This window comes from Nelumbo nucifera, chromosome 7, assembly GCF_055504915.1.
Source record: "Nelumbo nucifera cultivar China Antique chromosome 7, China Antique-T2T, whole genome shotgun sequence".
Classification (NCBI taxonomy): Eukaryota; Viridiplantae; Streptophyta; class Magnoliopsida; order Proteales; family Nelumbonaceae; genus Nelumbo; species Nelumbo nucifera.
Window position 1 is genome coordinate 59447815 of NC_142655.1, and position 22654 is coordinate 59470468.

A 22654-nucleotide genomic window follows, 5' to 3' on the forward strand; every position below is an offset into this window, starting at 1 on the left:
ATTCATGCATGCTCTTACTCACATGGCTGTAGTAGAGCAGATTCTGTGTTATTTGAAGGGCTCCCTTGGAAAGGGAATTCTATTTGCTAAGCATGGCCATTTGAAACTTGAAGCCTACACAGATGTTGACTGAGCTGGAAACATTGATGACAGAAGATCTACCTCTGGGTAGTGTAGCTTGGTGACAGGTAATATTGTCTCTTGGAGAAGCAAGAAACAATCAGTTGTTGCTCGATCTTCAGCCGAAGCAGAATACAGAGCCATGGCTCATGGAGTTTCTGAACTATTGTGGCTTAGATCCTTGATGGAGGAATTGGGTATTGAGCCTGATAAGCCAATGATGTTATACTGTGATAATCAGGCCGCCATCAACATTGCTCACAACCCAGTGCAACATGACAGAACTAAGCATATTGAAGTTGACAGACACTTCATTCGAGAAAGAGTGGCTTTTGGAGAAGTGTGTCTACCTTTCATCACCTCTGAAGGACAGTTAGCTGATTTTCTCACCAAGGGCATTCCCAAGGCTAAACTTCAGCATGATACTGGCAAGTTTGGCATGATTGACATCTATGCTCATTTTGAGGGGGAGTGTAGAGAAGATGGGCCGAATGGCCCATAGGCTGTTTATCCTTTTTTATCTTTTATGTTCTTTGATGTAGTGGGCCTTAATCTGGGCTTTATTCTTTTTCTTGTCATGTCTTTTTAATTTTTTGCCCAACTAGGGGCTTCTTTGTAAATTACTAAAGTTTTACTTAATGAAATAGAAGGGAGTAAGAAAAGAGATTATGTTAGAAAATCTCTCTCTTTGAACCCAAGTTGCCGCCACCTTTTTCTTCTTCTTCTCTCCTCTTGAACTCTGATTTCTGCTACTTTCTTTTGAATTTTTGCAACTTTCTAAACAGTCATTTCTTCTCAAAAGGCTGTTTTTCTTCTGAACATTCTAATGGTAGAGCCCCAATAAGAAGTATGAGGAATTTCTCAAAATTCATCTCCAGGCATAACTTGTGTGACCTCCCCCTTACTAATGGACTCTTCACCTTGTCAAATATGCAAGAAAATGCCATAAGTTGCAAACTTGATAGACTTCTGCTTTCTCAGGCGTGCCTGGAAAGATTCCCCAACCTTTGCCAAGAACTTTGTCCCAGATGTACTTCAGACCATTGGCCTATTGTGCTAAACACAGAAAGAATCATTAGAAGAAAGACACCTTTTAGACTGAAAATATTCTGGTTATCTCACAAAGATTTCAATAAAAAGGTTGTAGAATGGTGGGAAGATTGCAAAGTAGAGGGTTGGGCGGGCTTTAGGCTCCTACAGAAATTAAGAGCTCTAAAGAGAAACCTGAAAGTTTGGGGGAGAGAGGAATTCAAAACTGTTAAAGAAGAAAAGAAAAGAGTTCTTACAGAGATCGAGGAGCTGGATAGTAGAGAACAAAATGGGACCCTTGATGCTCTAAACAGAAGTAGAAGAGCAGATTTGAAAAAGGAATGGGAACAACTAATCAGAAGAGAAGAAATTTACTGGAGACAATGATCAAGAGTGAAATGGCTGAAAGGAGACAATAATTCTAGATATTTTCACACTTATGCCTCGGGAAGGAACAGGAAAAACTTCTTCTCCAAGCTGAAAGTGAATCAGAGGGAAGAGGAAAAAATCCTAAGAAAATTAAGGAAGCCTTCCTCTCCTTTTTCAACAATCTCTTCTCCAAGGATAGTAGTAATCAATTCACATTTAGTAGATGGGAAGGCACAACTTTATCAGCTGAAAAAAGGGATTGGTTGGAAAGAAGCTTTGAAGAGGAAGAAATTAAAAAATCTGTCTTTAGCATGGATGGAGATAGGTCTCCAGGTCCAGATGGCTTTCCCATCTCTTTCTTCCAGCAGTGTTGGGAAACAGTAAAGTCAGATATTATGGATTTTTTTAGGGAATTCCACTCTTCGGCCATTGTTAACAAAGGCCTTATCTCAACCTTTCTTTGTCTCATCCCAAGGAAAGGGGGAGTCTTGGAAGCAAAAGACTTTAGGCCAATAAGTTTGATAGGGAGAATTTATAAAATTTTGGCTTAAGTCTTGGCCAATAGACTTAAAGAATTCCTTGAAGATCTTATTTCCTTAAACCAATTTGCCTTTGTGAAAGGGAGACAGATTGTGGACAGCATTCTAATCGCAAACGAGTGTGTGGAAGACAAAAACTCCATTGGGAATCCGGGGGTCCTAGTGAAATTAGATCTAGAGAAGGCGTATGATAAAGTGGATTGGGACTGTATCCTTGATTGCCTGAAGATGAGAGGTTTTGGTAACAGATGGATCAAGTGGATTAGTGGTTGCATTGGTTCCTCTTGGTTTTCGGTGTTGATAAATGGCGAAGCAAAAAGGCTACTGTAAGGCTAGTAGGGGTCTCAGACAAGGTTGTTCGCTCTTTCCCTCTGTTCACTTTGGTAATGGATATCTTTAACTACCTCTTCAATAAGGCAACACTCCTCAACTTGGTGAAAGTTTTCGAAGTGGGAAGGAACAAGGTTCATATCTCACATTTACAGTTTGCTGATGACATAATCTTGTTCTTGGATGCCTTCTTGAACAACATCACAAACACTAAAAGGATAACTGAATGCTTTGAAATGGTCACAGGTTTGAGGGTCAACTTCTGCAAAAGTTCTATGGTTGTTCTGAATTCAGTGGAAGTGGAACTCTTGGAGAGCTTCAAATCTTTATTGGGGTGTAAAGAGGAGAGTCTTTCTATCTCATACCTTGGGATGCCTCTTGGAGGGAATCCAAAGTCTCTCAATTTGTGGAAACCAGTGGTGGAAAAATGTGAGAAGAAACTTTCAGATTGGAAGAAATGCCATCTCTCAAAAGGGGGAAGATTTACACTCTTGAAGGCCTCTTTAGCAAATTTGCTGGTTTACTTGTCACATGCACGTCCTGACATTGCCTTCGCTGTGAGCATGGTAAGTCAATTTATGCACTCCCTGTACGAAGAACATCTTGAAGTTGTGTATCGAATTCTTAAGTATCTAAAAGGCTCACCAGGAAAAGGACTCTTCTTCAAGAAAAATGAGAAAAGAGGGGTTGAAGTGTATACAGATGCGGATTGGGCAGGCTCAATCACTGACAGAAGGTCAACTTCGGGGTACTGCACATTTCTTTGGGGCAATTTAGTTACTTGGAGAAGCAAGAAGCAAAGTGTAGTTGCTAGAAGCAGTGCTGAGGCTGAATTCAGATCAATGGCTCAAGGGGTGTGTGAGGTTCTTTGGCTAAAGAGGGTGCTAGCAGATCTTAAGAGACTAGTGAGTTTTCCTATGAAACTGTATTGTGATAACAAGGCAGTTATCAGCATTGCTCATAATCCGATTCTACATGACAGGACTAAACATGTTGAGATTGATAAACACTTTATAAAGGAGAAACTTGAAGGAGTAATTTGCACTCCGTTTGTACCAACCACGCAGCAAGTTACAGATGTTTTGACTAAGGGCTTGTTGAGACGACCATTTGAACTTCAAGTTAGCAAGTTGGGCATGATAGATATCTTTGGACCAACATGAGGGGGAGTGTCGGCAAATTAAGAAAGATAGGATTTGCGGCAAATTAAGAAAGATATGATTGATTAAGAGATTTGAATAAATTTAGGAAGGATTAGATTTGAATAAATTCAGGAAAGTCATATCCTAGGATTAAGGGAAAGATTTAGTCAATCCTTGATTGAGACAGATTCTAGGGGTTTGTCTCTCCTATCTTTTCTTATTTAAGTTGTATGCTCAATATGTTTTTATCGTAAATAAAGAAAATTTTCTTCTTCTCTCCCTCTATATTTTGCCACACATCTGTTGGTCTTTCAGCGGCCCAATTGGCATGTCAGATTCCACTAAGGCTGAAGTTTTGGCTGTCCCCACAGGAATCAGAATAATAAAAAATTTGGGAATTCAAAATGTAACCATTGCAGGTGATTCAGCCAATACTATAAAATGGTTAATAGATAAAGAGGGAGGGCCTTGGAGATTAAGTCACTATCTTGAAGAGGCCAGGGACTATTTGGACTGCCTAAATGTAAAGTTAGTTTGGATTCCAAGGGAATACAATCATACAGCAGATGGCTTAGCTAAATGTGGAGTGTTCTTAGAGCAACTTTATAGCGACAAGTTTCCTCCTTTGTAATTTACAGGGGTTCTTCCCCTGCTTTGTACATCTCCCCATGTACCTCTTTTTTATTAATGAATCTTGGTCAACTTTTCTCAAAAAAAAAAATCAGTGATATGCAAGTACAGATTCAATGGGTGCAGCATTAAGCCAACATGTCTGATACATTAGCAAAGTAAGGGGCACTCAGGAATTGATTTGGACTATTTTGTAACTTGACCAAAAAGGGGGAGAGATAACACTTTATGCTCTCCAATGTTTGTATATTTCATTGTATATTCTGTTTATAATTAACGAATGAATGATTTCTTGGTTGCTTATAAAAAAAGATTAACATCTATATGAAGATCTAATGGTGGTAACTGAGATTCATGATACATCAATACAGAGGAGGTTTGGGGTTTTTCAAAGTTTGGGAAGATGGAATGGCTTTTATGCTGTTAAAATAAAAAACAATGTAAGAGTTTTGGTCTACATCTATACACCAGTACCCAAGGTGTTGGTATGTACCATATTGATATTTTGATCTATGCTTAAATTGCATCTTAGGCCCTTTTGCCTTTTCATAGGCTAGATTTTGTATCAAGAATTAAAATTGTTTTTAGATGGATTCTTTGATCAATGAATGAACTCCTTGCTGGACAATATGGCTAGGAAAAATGTAGGGATGGAAGACTTATGTTGGGGTTTCTTGTTGTGGGTAGTACATTGTAATTTTAATACAGTGCTTGATTGCACTGATCTCTTGAGCTTTTACTGGGGTTTGTCCTTTAGTCAATGGTGGTGTTTTAAACAAGAAAACTGCAAGGGCCTTCTAGTGACTGAGGTGCAATGCACAATACCTTTTTCAAACAAGACATTTTTGAAATAAATTAAAAATAAAAAAGAAAAACGTAACACATAACAAATGTTTTTAAACGTCCATTGGCTCAAATTAAAAAACATAAGAATAACATATACAAATTATTCAAAATGAAAATGTGGAAGTAAAAGCAAACATATGTGGATTGTACCAAAGCGTTTGATGCACTTGATAATTCAAGCATGTAAAGTTTTCAATCTGTTTATTTATCTTCTAGCTAAATTACTTAAAGGAACTAGTGTAAATTGAAATATCTTGCATTCTTATCCCTAGGATATCTGCCTTTTGCCTCCATAAAGGTCCCTTGAGGCAAGCCCAAACAAGTCCATGCAGGGGTTTGGGGCAGAGCCCTAGATCTAAATTTTTGGTCCATATTATATAAAGGGTTGATTTTGTGATTTTAGTCATAGTGTGTTCTATTTCATGATTAACTGTCAGATATTAGCTGCATCATTATTTCTTGGTGGAAATTTTGCTACTTGAGATTCTATTTTCTAGAGCTAAGGCTTCAGGTATTTGAAAAGTTTTTGTTTTTATTTATTTATTTTTGAGAAAAGGTAAAGTATTTCATTAAAGAAGAGGAGAAAATACAGGAGACCTGCACAGTAAGACACTGAGCAGGAAAACAAATATGTTGCAGTTGTCAAAAAAAGTATTGTATGGAATGTTCTTGAATAATTTGTGAGAAGCCACCCAAGAATAAATTGTTCCCCAAAAAACTTTTAGCACTGAATCAACCGAATTGTATTTGTCCTCTAAAATCCTCCTGTTCCTCTCTGTCCAAACTGTCCACAGTACTGCTGGTGGAATTACTCCCCAGATGGCTTTTCCTTTTTATAGATAAGCCAGCTAGGTTCCATCTCCAAGGTAACTCCAAAAGACCTTTCAGGAAGCACAATGACACCTTGAAGCATCTCAAAGCCTTCAACCGAAGCTCCCTCGTGAACTTGCAGTGAAGAAATAAATGTTCCATGTCTCCAGAGCTTTCTCCACAGCAGGTGCAGAACACATAAGAATCTATGAAAAAAACTAAAAAAATGACATATCTAAAAAAGGTGTACACCTGGGATGAGGCACAAGGTGCAGCAGGTGCATACATTTTGAAAGGAGCTGGGTTCAGGCAAGGCACTTGCACATGCAATAAAAGTGACTCACCTATGACACTGCTCGAGGTTCTTGATTAGACCTACATTCCCTGCATTTTTAGGTAAGTTAAAGGTATGCTTTGCATGTGGTGTCACTTCAACCCCCTTTTCCCACAGAAAAATGGAAAACAAAAGAAAAGTTCTCTCCTCATATAACATTACTGAAGATTTCTCTCTGTATCATTGTCAGCTATAAATAAATTGGGGTATTTGTAACTCTTGTGATAAGTTGACTCCATGTTTAGGATGGCTTGAAGACTTGCTTTGCATGCACCTGACTGTTCTTTCCTCCCTCTCCTCCCCCCATCTCTATGTGTGTGTGTGTGCGTGCGTGTGCGCGCATGCAGTCATACTCAAACATATTCATACCAATAGATGCATTCATTTACACAAAAGCAAACTCACATGCACACACATGCAGTCATACTCAAACATACTCATTATTCATTTACACCGACAGACACATAGACCTTTATTAACAAAGATTGCCACCAAATACACCACAAAAAAACACACAAACATTAACATGCATACTATCATACCACCAAATATATGGACAACTATGTTAAAAATAAATATCAAAAGATACAGACACACTGTCCCTCCCCAGACAATGAGGGTGGGTCTTAATGCAATGGTTGGGTTGCTCCATTGTGACCTGGGTGATCATGGTGCACATCTTGGAAACAGCCTCTTGTATATGCAGGGGTAAGGCTGCATACATCCGTCCCTCCCCAGACCCTGCATTGGCAGGAGCCTTGTGCACTGGGCTGCCCTTTTATACAGACACACTGCATAGACTTCTTCTTTTTGTGATCTTATGGTAGCGTACCATTAGCTTTAGTGAACTGATTTTTAACTGTTGATTTTAAATTCTATCATAACAGGCTCGACTTCCTGAAGCCCGTGTTATTTATTGCTCAGCAACTGGTGCATCAGAACCACGTAATATGGGTTATATGGCCAGACTAGGACTCTGGGGAGCTGGAACATGTTTTCCTGAATTCCGTGATTTTCTAGGTTTGTGTTTTGTTATCTGATGCATACCATTATATTGAATTCTTACATTTTTTTTGCATTTTTTTCTTTTTGTGTTTTTGTTAATGTGGTCTCACTGGAGCTGCAGACTTGGTTAATATAGATTTAGAAGATGTGTTTTTTCTGATGGTGAACTATCTTTCTGGTAGTTTTGATTTCTTCAAATTTATTAGTTCTAGGATCTTGATAATAGAACCTATTTTTTTTCTTTTCTTTCATATTTTGTAGATTTGGGCTGGAAAATTGGATATCATGGTTGGGATGATGTGCTGTAAGCAATTGTTTAATTGCATCCAGCCTAATAGAATTCATCTGCTGTGGCTATTGTTCAAGAAGTGTTGACTTTCTGTGATGTTCATTTTCCTATTTTCTTTCCAATGGTTCATGCGTACTTCTGACTTGCTATTTATTAATAGGTTCTACTGTTGACAATTTGTGTTTTTGACGTTGCTTTTCTCTTCCATAGTATGTAAACTAGATAAATTACTTTCTCTGTCATCATGGTATCAAGTGATATATTTGCTGTTACTATATGTGTATGAATTAATGCACTTCTCCCTTCTTTTGCTATCCTGTTTCTTCAATGTCAACCAAACATGGTTTAATCATGTATAACAATTTTCTGCAGGTGCTCTTGATAAAGGTGGTGTTGGAGCACTGGAGCTTGTTGCAATGGACATGAAAGCGAGGCTAGTATATTTTAAGTATTCTTTTTGAAGAATCTGGATTACAACATGTAGTTAAGTTATTTCATCACACCTTTCAGGGGTATGTATTTATGTCGAACTCTTAGCTACAAGGGGGCTGAATTTGAAGTTGTTGAAGCTCCATTAGAAGCTGAAATGATGGTACATATTGCTCTTACTTTCTTTCCATTTTATATATACTGCTTAAATGTTGAACAGAACCTATTTCGTGTAATCTATTTTATTGTTCTTCATTTATTTCTTATGGATGGTACACATTTCTTTTACCATCTTTCCTTGTTAGGCGAATAGGTGCTACCTAGGCATCATTTAGGCCATGGATGTTGGAAATGTAGTGGGGGTATTTTTGTATTGTATAAATAAGCAACAATGTAGCATGGACACAGTTGTCTTTTTACTGTGTTTTCTCTTTATGGTTATGAGTGGGAACAAAGTCACAGTTAAGAGTCTGTACCCAATTTTCTCAAATTCTCTCTTCTTTTTCTTCAAGCTTTCTTCTTAATCTTCTTCGGGTAATAGTGCTTGACTACTTGATTTTGGAACGGTTATGAATAAAGAACAAGAAGATCCGTGTACTACTTGGTATCTGGTTCAGATATGATGCCACTTGGTGACTGGGTGATGTCAGACTCAGATCTGTATGGACCTCAAGCCATGACTTTGAGTTTCTTCTACTGTGTGATGGAAGGCTTTATTACTGGTTCCGTAAGATAATTTTACATATTTATTCTGACAAAGTTGGACATGTTTTCTGATTTTTCATAAAAGAATGGAAAAAAATCAGAAATCCATCAAATATTGAAACTGAGTATCATGGTGGAGTGGGAGTTTTTTGTGGCTTGGACTGGTAGATTTTGATCTGTTTACTTTTTATGACCTCCAGAAAGTGATTTCACATGCTTTGAGTATTTGAAATAGTTTGGCTGATACCTTAGCCAAACTATATTCAATGGGTATTAAGGTTGAGAAATAGTTTGGCTGTTAGATACCTTCGACAAAAAAGAGGGGTGAAATATAAATTGGAAACTGAGGTGGTTGGTTTTAATTTTTGAATGGTGGATGTTCAAGATTGATTGAGATTATTTGGTGCAGGGGTAGTTGATAAAGGGGGTGATGAGGTGAATGCATAACAGACCTTTGAGAATAATGCAGTATTGGAGTTAGTTACCTAATATAGGTTCTTGAGAAGATTCCCAATGCAGTTTTAGAAATCAGAAAAAAAAATCATTGAACTATTCAGGTTTCAAAAGTTTTCACCAAATTAAATAGTGTCTGACCTAATAAAAGGTGAAGAAATCAAAGAAGGCCTGTATGAGAAGTAAAGAAGTTGCCGTTCAGGCCACTGGAGGAGCTGTGTAGTTGAGTAAGGTGTTTGTGTGCTTTTAGTTTGGATCTTATTTTTTAGATAATTTGTTTTTAGAGTTGGATGGTTGAATTCCAAATGTGTTTTGGTTGTTTGGCTAATTGTATGGGTTTGGTTGGATGTTTTGGAGATTTTTTTTTCTTTTTCTTTTCCTTTTTTTGGAGAGTTTGGTTTGGTTCTGATGAGAGGGTTTGGAGTCTGGTTTTCAGTGGGTGAAGGGTTGTTTTCTTTCTTCTCTTGGGTGACTTCAGGTCACTTTCTAATCTCTTTTTTCTTTTAATAAATTTTTGTTTTACTATAAAAGACAATATATTATTTATTTATTTTGTCAATATCACTTTTATTATAAATTTCAATATTCCATTCTGCTATTCAGCAAAATATAATTAAAATCATGAATTTGTGTCTAGCAAGAATTCAAACAATTAAGTAATGAAACGAATTACAAGCATAAATAATCAAAGTGATTAAGTATTACAACAGATTTAATTCAAGCAAGGAAGTATTGGAAAGAAGTTCCAAGCAAACATGTGATGGTGGTATATTAACTTCATGACCTTTGTTACAGTTAAACTGATACTCATATTCTTTAATGACCTTAAATAATGTGCATTGGACACCAATTGATGCAGGGCCAACTAAGATTCCTATGCCTAGTTCAATTGGGCAGGCTCCAACGTTCTTCAAGGTGCTGTACAAATCCCCTTCTTTGGGAAGTGTGCCACACCACCAAACATACTAAGTTTGATAGCTACAGGGGAGCTTAGTCTTGCACTTGCTTTTGTGTTTAGTTATTTATTTATTTTTTATGGCCAGAGTATTACCAAGGAGATATGGCACCACTTTATTTTGGTATACCTCAATATCTGTGCTCCATGGGCTTATTTCTCAAACTGAGATTGATTTCCAATCCATTATGGATAAGGTGGCGAGTGGAGTCATTTGTACCCCTTCATGTGATAAAATGATCACTGATCAAATTGCAAATATATTTTATTGAAGGAAATTGTCAGAGGGTATATTTATTCAGATGTTGACTATCTATGGGTTGTAGTGAGTCTATTCTTCTGCTTGAAGGTAGCACATGTTATTTTTATTTTAACCATGTCTATTGGTTTAGCTTGGTTTTCGTGGATTATTTTTCTTATGTGCTTTGCCATGTGCTGTAGGTTGTAGTATAATTCATTATTTACTCTAAACAACAATATTAGTCTTCCTAAGGCTCAGAATCCTTTACAATGGTGGGCTATTCACTATGCTTTAAGGCAAGCTCCTGATTTTGGGATTAGCAAAGTTTGACTTTAGTGAATAATCTGCCTGGGGGGGGTGAAGAAGAACATGGGAGGCTTCGTGGAGAAAGTGGAGGAAGGTTTCGTGGAGAAAGTAAAATGGAGGTCAGCTCTGAGGATAGAGGCCAAAGAGTTACTCTTCGAAGAGATACAAATAAAAGGAAGAATGGGTTTGAAAGTAAGAGAACAGAAGAGAGCCACGATCCTTGTGGAAGGCTCAGAAATGATTTAGTGGGTGAAAGAGTTTGTCTCTGATGCAGTTGCTAAAGGGAAGCAGAAATATCGGAAAGAAACTTTCTTAGGATCGGGTAGGAGGTATGTGCTGGAGAACAAGAAGAATGCAAAAGGTGCATTTATTTCTTTAACTGAGTACTTCTCTAAAGGAAGGAAACAAATGATTTGTCTTCCTCAAGGGAAGAATGATCAAGGATGGAGAAGGATTGCTGGGACACTAACAAATTTTCTAAATAGAAGGAGAATGTAGAATAAAGAGAATATGAAAGTCGATGAAAGGGGACAACGACCAGAAACCAGAAGCCAGTTTTTGTGTTAAAAAGAGGATACAAAGAAAAAGTTTGTTTCCATATCAAATAGTAGGAGGGACTCTTCATTGGTAGCAGAGGGGACAAAAGGAAAATGGGATAGAATGCTAGTGGTTGAAGCTGGAGGGGTGGTGACAGATTGGTGGGAAGTTGTAGAAATGTTGAAGAGCAAGATGGACCTAAGAAGCACCTTTATTGTGACCCCGTTTGATCCTGCTAAGGCAGTGTTGGACTCTTTTGAAAACCAGGTAAATGTTAGAGCCTTAAGTATCCAAGATGATCTGGGAATCTTCTCGGTTTTTAAATGGTCGTTTTCATCAAATTCAAAGTTCTCAGTGGAATCGAAAAACAGCAAACTCAATTGCTTTGTTGTGTGGAGCTCGCCTTGATGGTGTTTTTTGGGGAGACCTGCGAAGTGCAGCCATTCTACTAGGTGGTGTAAAACTAGAAGATATACCAAGGAAGGTGAATGTAGCTGTGGAGGGTTTGTTCTTCCCAGTGTGGTTACTGTCCTCCATTGAAGCTACCCTGTGGAGAAAAGCAAGGCAGGAGGAAGACGAAGTGGTGGAGGAACTGCAACTACGTGGCAGTCTGAAAGTGGCTGTAAAAAAGAAACAAGGAGTTTTCACAAGAATGGAAGCACAACCTTTAGGCAGGCCAAAAGACTCAGATCAGGAAACCATTAGAAGTGTTAGACGTGTTACACAAGGCAATGGTGGGAAAACCAAAGTTTCTTTTGCTCAGGCAGTTGCTTGTGGACCTAAGCAATTTACTCCAGTGGAGAGGAATGGTCCTAGTGCAATATGGGAGGAGGGAGGTGATTCATCGGGTCGGGTAGAGGTATTTGTAGCCTTAGGAATATGCACGGGAGTCCAACCAGCAGGCCCATCTCTAAATTGTAATTTTGGGCCCAGTAGGCCCGAAAAGTTAAGTGGGCTATGCTTAAAAGACCCAAGAGTGAGGGGGGTGCGTGACAACTTAAAAGAGCACGTGACATACTTAGGGCTACCCTTAGGAGCCAACTTAGAGAATAGGGAGATTGAATCCATTGCAGAATGCTTAGGTTGCAATATTTCTTCTTGGCCTTTGACATACTTAGGGCTACCCTTAGGAGCCAACTTAGAGAATAGGGAGATTGAATCCATTGCAGAATGCTTAGGTTGCAATATTTCTTCTTGGCCTTTGACATACTTAGGGCTACCCTTAGGAGCCAACCCTAAAGAAAGTAATTTCTGGGCCCCTATTGTGGAGAAATTTGATAAGTGCTTGGCGGCTTGGAAAAAGAATTACATTTCAATAGGGGGTAGGCTGACTTTAATTAAGGCTACACTTGCCAACCTTCCAACCTACTTCCTTTCAGTGTTCAGGATTCCTCCAAGGGAGGCTAAGAAACTGGAGAAGAGAATGAGGGACTTTCTATGGGAACCAGGAGAGGTGAAAAAGGATCACTTGATCAGATGGGAGATAGTTAACAAACCAAAGGAAGAAGGGGTTTAGGGATAGGGAACATAGTGTTGAAGAATGTAGCCCTTCTAGGGAAGTGGCTATGGAGATGGCCCCGAGAGAGAGAGAGAGAGAGAGAGAGATTATGGCATGAGGTGGTGGCAAGCATTCATGGTTGTGTAGGAAATGGTTGGGATTCCGGGATATCTCGCCGAGCTACCCTTACTACACCTTGGTAGGTTATACATGGTATTCTCCCTCGCTTCCTCAGAATCATCAAGTATGATGCTTGTTCTGGTAATGCTATTCTGTTCTGGGAGGATATTTGGGTGGGTACTCAACCCCTCAAAGATTGTTTCCGCTCGCTCTATTCCCTTTCCCTTCACAAACATGAGCCAGTTGCAACTTTTCTTTCGAGCTCGTTAAACCCCTTATCTTTAAACTGGGACTTTGGGTTTCGTAGAGGGTTAAGGGATGGTGAGTCGAGTTGTGTTATTGAGTTAATTCATTTACTAGAATCCGTTTGCTTGGACCCCAGTTCTTCTGATCAAATGGTTTGGACTCCTCTTCCAAAAGGTACTTTTACTTGCTCTTCTTTTCTAAAATCCCTCAGTTCTAACCCCATTTCCCAAGGATTCCTTGTCAAAGAAGTCTGGGCACGACCTATTCCCCCAAAAATTGCTGTATTCTGCTGGGAAGTCTTCTATGGGAAAATCAATACTTTGGAAAACTTACTGAAAAAGAGACCCTCGCTTTGTCTTTCCCCAAATTGGTGTTCCTTCTGTAAGGCCGAGAATGAGGACTGTTTCCATTTGCTGATCTCCTGTTCCTTTGCTACAGCTATATGGAGGTGGAGCCTTTGTTTATTTGGAGGTAGGTGGTCTATGGCTTCTGATTTAAGCTTGTTATTCAACCCATTTGTCTTTGTTTGGCACACTAGAAGAGGTAAGGTCATGTGGAAATGTGTTAGGGCAGCCACTCTGTGGACTCTTTGGTAGGAAAGGAATGCAAGAATTTTCTTAGAGAAGGAAAGAGGGTTAGATGAAATGAAGGATTTATCCTAACAAGAGCAATCCATTGGCTGAAAACTGTGGATATCTTTGATGACTTGTGGAGGAATTTGGCTAGTAATAGCTAACACTTCAACAAAGAAGGATAGCAACATAATTTCCCTATTCTCAGGACCGGTGGGAGTGGGGGATTCCACAAGGGCAGAAATCCTTGCTGCAGTACAAGGAATTCAGATCGCCAACCAGCTTGGGGTGGAGCATCTCCTAGTTGAAGGGGACTCTCAGGTGGTAACAAGGTGGCTCCTAAACTTGGATACCACCATTTGGGGCTACAAAGATCTCATCAAAAAAGTAAAGTGGTTAACGAGCAATATGAGAGTTGAGGTAAAATGGGTTAGTAGGTCTGCTAATTCTTTGGTTGATGTTTTAGCCAAACAGGGGGTTTTGTGCTTCTTTGTAAGTTGTTATTAATTTGGAAATCTGTACTTAACTAGCCCGGAGAGGTTGCAACTTGTGCCTTTCCTTGGGGACTTTGTACTATTGTCTATTGCTGATTAATAAAATTATTTTAATTATAAAAAAAAACAATATTAGTCTTCCTTATGGTTGTTAATCCTTAAAGCATTTCTCATTCTTGGTGCTGTAATTCTATCTTACACTACATATATTCACAGGACATGTATAAAAAAGCAGCTGAATTTTGGGCAGAATTGCGGGTGGAACTACTGTCAGCAAGTGCTGTTCTACCTGATGATAAGCCTAACTCAAGTCAATTGTGGCGATTATACTGGGCAAGTCATCAGGTATAAATTAGTGGAGTTTCTATTGTTTGTTTGTATTCTCTGGAATATGTGCATGAAATATTTCATTTTTGTGCTTTCTGTTGCTTCTGTTTGTGTTTTGGTAGCGTTTCTTTAGACACATGTGCATGTCAGCTAAGGTGCCTGCATCTGTGAGGCTGGCTAAGCAAGCCTTAATGGATGGCAAATGTGTGGTAATTGGGCTTCAAAGTACTGGAGAGGCACGGACAGAAGAAGCTGTTACAAAATACGTATGCATTTCTTGTTTCATATTTTTCTTGACTATGCATCTTCTCTCTGCTACCATGAAGACTGATGTTTGTTTTCTTGTAGATTGCTTATTTTATTCTTCATATTTTGTCCTGAAGCAGGGTCTTGAACTTGATGATTTTGTTTCGGGTCCTCGTGAATTGTTGTTGAAATTTGTTGAAGAAAATTATCCTCTGCCTCCAAAACCCGATGCACTTTCAGGTACATGCAGTTTGTATGTTCTGCTGTCTTTAGATGGTTTTCTCTTGCCTTCTGGACTAGAATGTCTCTGAATCTGGTTGTAGGGGAGGAAAGTGTCAAGGAGCTTCAAAGAAAGAGGCATTCAGCAACTCCTGGTGTCTCATATAAAGGAAGAGTGAGAAAAGTTGCAAAGTGGAAAGCTGCAAGTGATGGTGAAAGTGACGAAGAATCTGAAAGTGAGTTTTTAGAACTGAATGGTGATTTTAGCAACATCCATGCATTTTACCAAACATATTTAGTGTATTTACTTGGGGGCCAGTGCTTGGTGCAATGGTAAAATCTTGGGCTGAGAAGTGTGAAAGTGCCTGTTCAAATCTTTGGCCACTTTGTGGCTTTTGTGCAAAAAATGTCAATGGTTGGGTTCATATCTAGCCTACTCATCACTATGATCCTGCATGGTCAGGACTAATATTGGGTAATGCCTGTTCAAATCTGTGGCCACTTTGTGGCTTTTGTGCAAAAAGTGTCAATGGTTGGGTTCATATCAAAATATGCACATAGTACCTTTATTTGGAATTTGTTGTTTACATTCGTTTTCATATTTTCTCATTACTCCTCTTAGGTTATACATTGTTATCCTTGAGGTTTAAATATCGGCTGTACTAAATTCCATGGGAAATGGAAAAATATCTTGAAAATTCATTTAGCGTATTGACTTGGGGAAAATATGAATATGTTTAGGAAAGTTGGCGAGACATGAGAGAATAATTATAGCTATGTTATGTTAAATACAATGTTCTTTCTCTCTCTCTCTACCATAAAACTTAAGGAAATGCCACTGAGAGGTAAGACCGTAAGAAACATGGATAAGGAATGACAATGTCCAATGAATTTGTTGGAAAACGTGGGGTTACTGGTGTAGATGCATATTTGGTAGTTAGCATCTATATTTGGTAGTTGTGTAAAAATAGGAATGTGTGAATATGTATTCCTAGGATTGTGGAAGAGTATAATCCCTTAAATATGGGGATTAAAATAGTTAGTCCCTTAATTATAGGGATTGATTTAGGAAGATGTTTTCTATTTATTGCAGCAACTTACTGTATAAATATGCCGGTTGGCAATGGAATGATAAGATAAGTTTTTACCATTTCAAAACATGGTATCAAAGCTCTAGGTTTGCCAACCTTGAGATTTTTTTCTTCGGCCTTCATTGCCAAATCTTTCCCCTGCTTTTCTGGCCTTCATTGCCATTTTTTTTTTCCGTGTTTTTCTGGCCTTTATTGCTGATCTGTAATCAGCAGTGTTTCTTTTCCTCCTTTATTTTCCTTTCCCGCTAGCCTTATTCTTCTTCCATTGACAATATCTGACGTGACTGCAACAAGTGCTCCCGTCCAAACCGATGAAGGAGCAACGAATTCTCATCCTCATACTGGTGATTTGCAGAATATTCAGGCAACATATAGACTGAATGGCCAAAACTATTTGAAGTGGTCACAACTAGTGCGTACCAATTTGAAGGGAAAAGGAAAAATTAGTCACCTTCTTGGAACAGGGCCAAAATTGGGCGAGCCGAATTTTGATGCTTGGGACGAAGAGGACTCCATGATTATGTCATGGTTGTGGAGTTCAATGACACCCGAGATTAGCGATACTTGTATGTTTCTTCCCTCTACAAGGGCTATTTGGGACGCTGTCCGACAAACCTATTCCAAAGCCCATGACGCTGTTCGTGTCTATGAGGTCAAAGTGAAGACAGTGGCGGCCAAACAAGGGAGCAGAAGCGTTATAGAGTATGCAAATCTGCTGCAAAATTTGTGGCATGAGCTTGATCATTATCGGGTTCTTGAGACAAAGTGCCCCGATGACACTGTGATCTTGAAGAATTTTATTGAAAGAGATAGGGTGTATGATTTTTTGGTCGGACTGAATGCTGAATTTGATCAGGTCCGAATACAAATTCTCGGCAAAGAAGAAGTGCCTCCATTGAATGAAGTTATAGCCCTTGTCAGAGCTGAGGAAAGCCGTCGTGGAATCATGCTTGAGCCTAAAGATCCTGAAGGTTCTGCTATGGTGGCAAGGGAAGGAAATTACCGTGGTTCAAAGGGTGAGAACAATCACAACTTGACTCGTGACACAACCACCCATGACTCTAACGATAACCTCTGGTGCACCTATTGCAAGAAGCCCAGACACACAAAAGATCGCTGCTGGAAACTTCATGGGAAAACTCCCACATCCAGCAAGGAATGGGGCAATCGAGGAGTTTTGAAAGCAGTTCAACAGGCCCGTAATGTCTCCACAATCCCACAGCAAGAACACTCAAGTCAGTGGCCATTTAATGATGAAGAAATTGAAAGACTAAGGGGTTTCCTAGGACCCTTGAAACCAGGAAGTGGTTCTACCTCTCTTGCTCTCTCGGGTGAGTCTTTATCTCTAGGATTACATGTCTCGGTTAGTGTTTTTCCATGGATTCTTGATTCTGGAGCTACTAACCACATGACACCCTTTTCATTACATTTTCTCACCTATACACTCTGTCCTAGTAGTAGGAAAACTTCTGTTGTTGATGGTTCTTTCACCACAGTGACAGGAATTGGGAATATTTAGATTACTCCATCCCTATTACTTAAAAATGTGCTTCATGTTCCCAAGTTATCCACTAGCCTTATCTCTATACATAAACTCACCCAGGATGTGAACTGCAATGTTGTGTTCTTTCCTTCTTACTGTGTATTTCAGGACCAGGTTTCGGGGAAGAAGATTGGACTTGGTAAGGAAGGGGATGGACTCTACTACCTTGAAGCAACCAGCAAACCATCTCACACTGTTATGCATGTCACACACGAGTCATTCTTATCTACCTCCAATAAAGATTTAATTTGGCGTCATCACTTTTGTTTCGGTCATCCTTCATTTTCTGTTTTAAAAACAATGTTTTCTTCCTTGTTTAAAGGGATTGATGTTGAGACCTTTCATTGTGAAGTTAGTGAATTTGCTAAACACAAAAGGGTTTTTTTCCCAATCAGCAATAAAAGATCTTCAATCCCTTTTTATTTGATTCATTCGGATATTATGGGGCCCTTCTCGAATTCCCAACATTACTGGTTCTAGATGGTTCGTCACCTTTATTGACGATTGCACTAGGGTCACATGGATTTTTCTTCTTAAGTCTAAATCTGATGTGGGCACCATTCTTCCCAACTTTCATAACATGGGCCAAACTCAGTTTGGTGTGAAAATTAAAAGGTTTTGATCGGATAATGCTACAGATTATTTTAATCAGAATTTGTCCCCATTTTTCCAGAAAGAAGGCATTGTGCATGAATCCTCCTGTGTTAACACTCCCCAACAGAATGGGGTAGCTGAGAGGAAAAATGGCCATCTATAGACTACCATCTAAAGTTCTTGACAACCGAAGCCCAATACATGTCCTCTCTCAATTCTACCCTGATATTCGAACCTTAAATAATCTCACACCAAGAATTTTTGGTTGCACTGCCTTTGTTCATGTCCATAATAAGGGAAAATTAGATCCACGAGCAATCATGTGTGTCTTCTTGGGATATTCCCCAACTCAGAAAGGTTATAAATGTTATCATCCAGCCACCAGAAAATTCTACACCTCCATCGATGTCACGTTTGAGGAGAGACGATCCTTTTTCACTCAACCTTATCTTCAGGGGGAGCCCTCATTAATGGAAGATAAGGCCTCGGATCTACTCTCCCTAGATGTATTACCTCCTCACAGTCATCCAACCGTCAAGAATCACATTCCTCTGAGCCCCACATTTCCGAGCCTCAACAAGAGTCAAACAACCCGACCATTGAATCAAATCCAGACACTGTTAACCCCACCAATGATGTGCATGATGATGTGAGATATATGCAGGTTTACTCTAGGAGAAGAAATCCAGATCCTCAACTTGTGCAAGCCCAAGATTCAACTCCTAATCCTAGAACTGAGGGATGTTCAGAACCTGAACCTGTACCTTCACAGTGTGAGTATGAGCATGACCTACCTATTGCATTGAGAAAAGGAATCAGAGAATGTACCAAACGCCCATTGTACCCTTTAGCCAAATCTGTGTCGTTCCAAAGATTCTTTGAACCCCATAAAAGTTTTCTAGCCAGCCTTAACACCATTCCAATTCCTAATACTCTAGCCGAGGCACTTTCTAATAAGGAGTGGAGAAAAGCCATGAGTGGAAATGGAGGCACTAGAAAAGAACAACATGTGTGAAGTTGTAGATCTATCGAGAAACAAGAAGGCTGTGGGATGTAAATGGATGTTCACAATTAAGTACAAATCTGATCGGTCATTAGAAAGGTACAAAGCACGACTGGTAGCCAAGGGATATACACAGACCTATGGGGTAGATTATCAGGAGACTTTTGCCCCAGTAGCTAAAATGAATACAGTAAGGGTGTTGCTGCCTTTTGCTGCTGACTATAATTGGGATTTGCAACAGTTTGATGTAAAGAATGCGTTTCTCCATGGTGATCTAGAAGAGGAGATATACATGAACATTCCACTAGGTTTTGGTGAAGGCATTAAGGGGAACAAAGTTTGTAGGTTGAAGAAAGCACTATACGGTCTCAAACAGTCTCCGAGAGCATGGTTTGGAAGGTTTACAAAGGTGATGCTTAGTACATGTTACAAGCAAAGTCAAGGTGACCACACATTGTTTATCAAACACATAGCCTCAGGGGGAGTTACTGCTCTATTAGTCTATGTGGACAATATAATCGTTACTGGGAATGATAAAAAGGAGAAGGAAGCATTGAAAAATTGCCTTGCCAGAGAATTTGAGATAAAAGACTTGGGGAGACTAAAGTATTTTCTCGGAATTGAAGTTGCACATTCTAAACAAGGCATCTTTATCTCTCAACAAAAGTTTGTTGTTGATCTTTTGAGAGAAACAAGAAATATGGCATGTAAACCAGCTTCCACGCCTATAGATCCCAATCATAAACTTGGAGAAGCCAACGAGAATGCAAGTGTAGACAAGGAGATGTTCCAAAGACTGGTGGAAAACTCATTTATCTTGCACATACACGGCCGAATATTGCATATGATGTAAGTGTAATAAGTCAGTTTATGCATAACCCTAAAGAAGTTCATCTACAGGCTGCTCATCGAATTCTGCACTATTTGAAAGCCAATCCAAGGAAAGGAATTTTATTCAGAAGGAATGGGGGACTGGCTCTTGAAGCATATGCAGATGCCGATTATGCAGGATCTCCAGTAGATAGATGGTCCACTTCTGGTTACTGTACCTTCTTGGGAGGAAACTTAGTCACTTGGAGGAGAAAGAAGCAAAATGTAGTGGCTCGGTCAAGTGCAGAGGCAGAGTTCAAGGCTATGGCACAAGGAGTGTGTGAATTACTCTGGTTGAAGATAATTTTAGAAGACTTGAAGATTCCACGAGAGGAGCCTATGAAACTATATTGTGACAACAAGTCAGCCATCAATATCGCTCACAATCCTGTTCAACATGATAGGATGAAGGACATTGAAATTGATCGACACTTTATAAAAGAGAAACTGGACAACAAGCTGATTTGCACTCCCTATGTATCTACAAAAGGACAACTTGCCAATGTACTTACTAAAGGGCTCAATAGTACAGACTTTCGTAGAATTGTAGCCAAGCTGGGAATGGAGGATCTCTATTCACCAGCTTGAGGGGGAGTGTTGGAAAACATGGGGTTACTGGTGTAGATGCATATTTGGTAGTTGTGTAAAAATAGGAATGTGTGAATATGTATTCCTAGGATTGTGGAAGAGTATAATCCCTTAAATATGGGGATTAAAATAGTTAGTCCCTTAATTATATGGATTGATTTTGGAAGATGTTTTCTATTTATTGCAGCAGCTTACTGTATAAATATGCCGGTTGGCAATGGAATGATAAGATTAGTTTTTACCATTTCAAAACAGAATTATTATGTGATAGTTGCCCCACTCCATAGTTTTATGTTTGTGGCGGAGGGAACATATCAGGTTTAACATCTTAGCATCTCCTTCTATGATGAATAGGTTATTGGAAGGCTTCTTTTACAGTTCTAGGAATTTCTCAGAGAGGATCCGCTACTTCCTGTGTATCATTGGTTGAAATGATAAGTAGGATAGTATAGAAAGTAGAAGGATTGGGTATCATTAACTTCCAAGCAAGCTAGGAAGGACTGGTTGTTTCTCATCGTTAGTTTGCAGATCATTATAACTTTTGTTACTCTTTCAAGTGATTATCAGTGTTGCATGCACTCTTCTAAATGGATGACACGTTTGTATTGTACCTGCATCGGATTCTGTTACTCCAGAGATTCTGATACTCCATTTTCTTTAGGTATAGAATTGAAAAAAGGAAATATTCTAATAGCATATACTTTTTTACAAATGTGCACATGAGTCCATGTTTTGTCGTCTTGCCAAGTCAGACTCTTGGACATGTGTTGGTTTTTGACTCCTGTATCCATGTCCATGCAACACCAAAACCGAGTTATCTGAATACCAACAAAGACTAGCTTAGAATGGCTATCTGATGCAGCTTATGGCCCATAAAAGCCTGCAATAAATTGAAATTCAATTTCTGAAATCTCAGTCTATGAAAATAGAAAAATGTATGCAAGAAAAGGACTACTAAAGCATGGAAATCAGTAGGCCTAAGTTTCAACTAAGGTCAAGCAGTCGAAAGCTTAATTATTAAAGGCTCTTGGAACTTTAAAGGTTAGCTGGAAGGGTTTCTGAATGGATATGAGCTTTTTGTTGAAATAGGTTCCAAGAGATGTGACAGTCTGGCAGATTCTTTAGCTAGAACATGGTTTACAATTACAAGTGACAATCTTGTATATGGTACACCAAGGCTGGGAGGAGATTTGTGAAGATCTTTTGTTGTAAATCTGGTGTGAGCAGTAAAGGAGGGCTTTATTGGCATCCTTTTGTATTTGTTTATTTAAATTTGATCCATTTGTAATTGGATCTAATATGGATTGATCCCAAGCAATCTGCTATGATATGATCTAAATATTTAAGTATATATGCTTATATCTACATAAAATTAATATGTATCTTTTAGTAAGGTTTGTTTGATTGTTATATGTTTACTAAAGAGTCATTGGTTCAGGTGTTATGGAACCTATTTTTAAGTTACCTTGTTCATGGCATAGAATATTGAAGTTAGTTTTAATTCATTTGTTAAGTAATCTTATTCACAGTATAGAATACTGGGAGGTGGTGGAGTTCATGTGATTGATAGAGTTGCTGCAGCAGTTTAATCTGAATTCAGATGAGCAGGATATTATACTCTGGTCTGGAAACCTCAGGTAAATTCACAGTGAAATCTTTTCAGATTTTTTGCCTCCCTCCAATGCTGAAGTAGTCCCATGGGCTTGGGCGTTGGATCTGGAAAGTTAATGGCCTCTGAAAGTGAAGTTTTTCTTATGGTATGCAATTATCAACAGAATTCCTATTACAGACCACTTAAATAGAAGGGGTTTGTCCATCATGAATCAATGTAGGTTCTGTCAATCAGAGGTGGAAGATGTAGCTCATCTGTTAATCTGGTGTCCTGTTACCCACCATATACGGAGCCATTTTCTGCAACAGTTCAAGGTGGTGATGGTGTTTCCAAGGGATATGCCCTGTCTGATTGCAGCATGGCTGGCAAAAATTTTTAGTAGCAGGGGAAAGGAGATCCAGGCATTTGGTTCCTGGTGTCTTATGCTGGGTTATATGGCTGGAGTGAAACAACAATCTTCTATCAATCAGCCTTAGAGACTGATAGGTTGATTGGGAAGATAGAAAGGTGTCTGACTGAGTGGACCAGGGTTCTGAAGGAGTTCAGATGATGGAAGCAAGAT

The 22654-nt window shown here is 39.0% G+C and overlaps 1 protein-coding gene across 2 annotated transcripts in view; it reads left to right on the forward strand.

Annotated features, from left to right (window-relative positions):
• The window catches only part of EMB1135 (RING/FYVE/PHD zinc finger superfamily protein), a 104678-nt gene that overhangs the window by 34034 nt on the left and 47990 nt on the right, over positions 1–22654 (forward strand). For both annotated transcript variants that reach the window (XR_735563.3, XM_010262504.3), the window contains exons 8-14: positions 7037–7169; positions 7816–7876; positions 7954–8035; positions 14216–14344; positions 14449–14592; positions 14713–14812; positions 14896–15027. Coding sequence is in view for 1 of the 2 variants with exons in the window: in XM_010262504.3 (XP_010260806.1) it covers positions 7037–7169; positions 7816–7876; positions 7954–8035; positions 14216–14344; positions 14449–14592; positions 14713–14812; positions 14896–15027 (781 nt within the window). In the remaining variant the exon portion in view is untranslated. The remainder of the gene's footprint in view (positions 1–7036; positions 7170–7815; positions 7877–7953; positions 8036–14215; positions 14345–14448; positions 14593–14712; positions 14813–14895; positions 15028–22654) is intronic.